The 3,040-nt window shown below is 39.0% G+C and overlaps 1 protein-coding gene across 1 annotated transcript; it reads right to left on the reverse strand.

The window, feature by feature from the left end:
- Nucleotides 1–323: 323 nt before the first annotated feature.
- Nucleotides 324–3,031, reverse strand: LOC105001141 (interferon-induced very large GTPase 1-like; the record flags this gene model as incomplete). Its single annotated transcript, XM_010857306.1, is given in 3 exon segments — nt 324–1,182; nt 1,185–2,311; nt 2,313–3,031. Coding segments are annotated over 3 exon segments (2,448 nt in total), but the record flags the coding sequence as incomplete, so codon positions are not given.
- Nucleotides 3,032–3,040: the final 9 nt, after the last annotated feature.

The following is a 3,040-nucleotide window of genomic DNA, read 5'->3' on the forward strand; positions in this document are numbered from 1 at the left end:
CTTGTCCGACTCTTTGCGACCCCGTGAATTTCAGCACGCCAGGCCTCCCTGTCCATCACCAACTCCTGGAGTTCACTCAAATTCATATCCATCAAGTCGGTGATGCCATCTAGCCATCTCATCCTCTGTGGTCCCCTTCTCCTCCTGCCCCCAATCCCTCCCAGCATCAGAGTCTTTTCCAATGAGTCAACTCTTCACATGAGGTGGCCAAGGTATTGGAGTTTCAGCTTTAGCATCATTCCTTCCAAAGAACACCAACATTACATATTTTAAAATAAAAACATTCAGAATAATAATATAAAATATGCAGTTGGTATATTAAATGGACTTTATTTGATTTCATCATGTACTCATATATATGTTATCTGTTTTTAAAGAAGAAGGAATTGAGGCAAAGAAAAATAAGGTTCTTACTCAAGAAATCTTTAACTTTTGTTATGATTGATTTAGTTTTAGATGTTTCATTTGAAAAAAAATTGATACAAGGAAGGTTTCATTCTGAGTGGGTGGTATTTTAGGCTTGTTCTGGTAATGTGCCTTTTTTGTTTAGATACTGGAACTCTTATCTGGTCATTGAGTATTAATTTTTTTTCAAGTCATCAAGCACCTCCTGCTTTGTGATTTTGTTCCAGGCATCAGGAATTTCACCTCTATTGATAAATCTTCTGTGATATTTTTCTTCTAGCTTTGATCTGAAGTGACAGACAAACCATTTCCAGTATGGCTGGGTGGATGTGTCTGGGGTGATGCTCCATGTGGCATATTCCCCTCCTGCTTGTTGATAGGTCTTATATGGGATCCTCCTGCCATCATTCAAAACAAAAATACGATCACTTGCTAACAGAGTAGTACAGTTATTAATGGTAAAATGGTCTGTTTGATACCACAACCATCCACTGAGAGCCTGTGGACGATGGAAGGGAACACTGTGGTCTCCTTCATGGGTAGGGATTGTGTTTGTACAAATTGCTTTACAGAAGGGACACTGTTTCCAGCAGCCACAGAGATGTTCAGAGAGCATTTTCTGGATTTCAGGAATCATTTCTTCTACAAGTTTAGACAAACAGTTCTGTTCTACCTTCTTCATTTCAGGATCCAAAGCTTTACTCATGGCCTCTTTGATAAACTCAATATCTTTTATCTCCTGGTGTTCAATGCTTATCAAGTCTTTTCATGGAAAGTCAAGGTACTCCCCAGGTGATCACAGAACAAATCTAACCACCCAGACACTGTGCTGCTTTTATCTTTAGCTATTGCTGTAGATGCATGTATAGCTGAGAGGGTGGCATTTTTGATGTCATGTAAACTCATTTGTAGAAAAGTCTTTATTTTTTTACTTCCTGTGTCAGACAAATATCTTTTAACATGGTTTTCAATGTAATTCTTAAAAAATGATTCTGGATTATGAAGGTACTGGCAGTAGTTATCAAAATTTTCCTCTTCTGCCAGAGAGATGAGAATGTGTTTCTCTAGGTTAGCTCTGTTTTCATTGAATGCCCGGCAGGTGGTTCGAATGTCCCCAGCAATTTTGAGGGCCATGTTTTTCCTTATGGTGCTGGAGACAGCAGGTGTGAGTTTCTTCCACAGAAAATCAACAAATGTTTTAATTGAAGTTGCTCCTTGACAAGAGATCTTAAAGCTCATGAAGAAATCATCTTTCTTGCTTTGCAGATAGTGTACAGGATCATTTGCCCTCTTGAATGCCTTGTGCATCTCCTTAAACTTCACTGAAGCTCTTTGGAATAAACACAATGATAAGTCTATTTCATATTTTTTTGTAAATGTGTATCTTTTCTGAGTGGGTGCAGACTTCATCTCCTCATGTATTATTCTCAGGATTTCATGGAAATAAGTTGGATTGTAATCATGCTTTTGCTGAGATATTTTGTTAACAGTTTCATTAACTTTTGAAATAATGCAGTCAGTAGTCATATTTATGGAGTGTATATCCTGGGTCTCTATTGTCATTGTAGTGAGTCCCCAAAAATTCCTGTTCATCTTAACATGTTTGTCATAGTTGATTTCAAACTTTTCTCCAGAATAGTTCTTCAGTATGCTTCCTATGTCTTTTTCCTTTTTGAAATAATCCAAAAGGATATTTTCATAATCCACTTCAATTTCAGGCTCTACAGCTAGAGGGAGACTTGAGGACACATCATAGACCCATTTTTCCCAAAGTGGGTTGAATTCCTCATGGAGCTCTTCCTCACTCAATTCGGTGCCACTCAGCGGTAAAGCCAACTTCCGGCTTTTTTCCAATAATTCCTTTTCATAACCTGACTTTTTGTTACCCGGTTTTTCCTGATTTTTTTAAAAAACTAATCAGTTCTTTGGCTTTTCTCTGGCCATCTAAAATTAGTGCCTGTTTAAGGGTTATTAGTTTATTTTCAAAATTTCCTTTCCACTGAACCAGCACTTCACTATCTGGGTCTTCATTAAAATATTTTTCAAGTTTTTGCTTGATGGCTTCATATATCTCTGTAACTGGAGCCTCCAGGGTATATGTTTCAAGTGTCTGGATTTTTCCATTCTGAATCTGGCTAATCAGCTCGTCCTGTAATCTCTGCACATCACTCCTCAGCTCCCATGTCCAGGAGTTATACATGGTTTCCAGTTTGCTCATGGCCATGACTTCTTGAGTGTTCCTGAAACTGAAAATAAAGTTCTCATTCAGTAGGGCTCTCCACAGATCTTGAACTCGGAATTTTACATCTGATATCTTCATGATGCTTCCCCTAGATTCCTGTTGGGCAGTCACAAGAATTCTACTTTTTAGTTCCTGAACATTGTGGCTGTAGCGAGGATTGGGAGGGGCCATTGGGGGTTTGCCATCCCAGAGGTGAGCAAAGTAGTAGATGTGGGTATTGACGTCAAACTTAATCACATCACTAAAGCAGGTTACATCGGAGCACTGCTCTTCTGCAGCTGCTATTGCTGCTAGTTCATCCAATCTCTCCTCAAGCTGCCTTCTTCCTTCCATAGTTTGGTCTTTAGCTGTAACTTCCCCCACATTCTGATGGACAAAGAGGCAAGTGGGAGA

The sequence above is a fragment of the Bison bison genome, unplaced genomic scaffold (genome assembly GCF_000754665.1).
Source record: "Bison bison bison isolate TAMUID 2011002044 unplaced genomic scaffold, Bison_UMD1.0 scf7180017864379, whole genome shotgun sequence".
NCBI classification, from domain to species: Eukaryota; Metazoa; Chordata; class Mammalia; order Artiodactyla; family Bovidae; genus Bison; species Bison bison.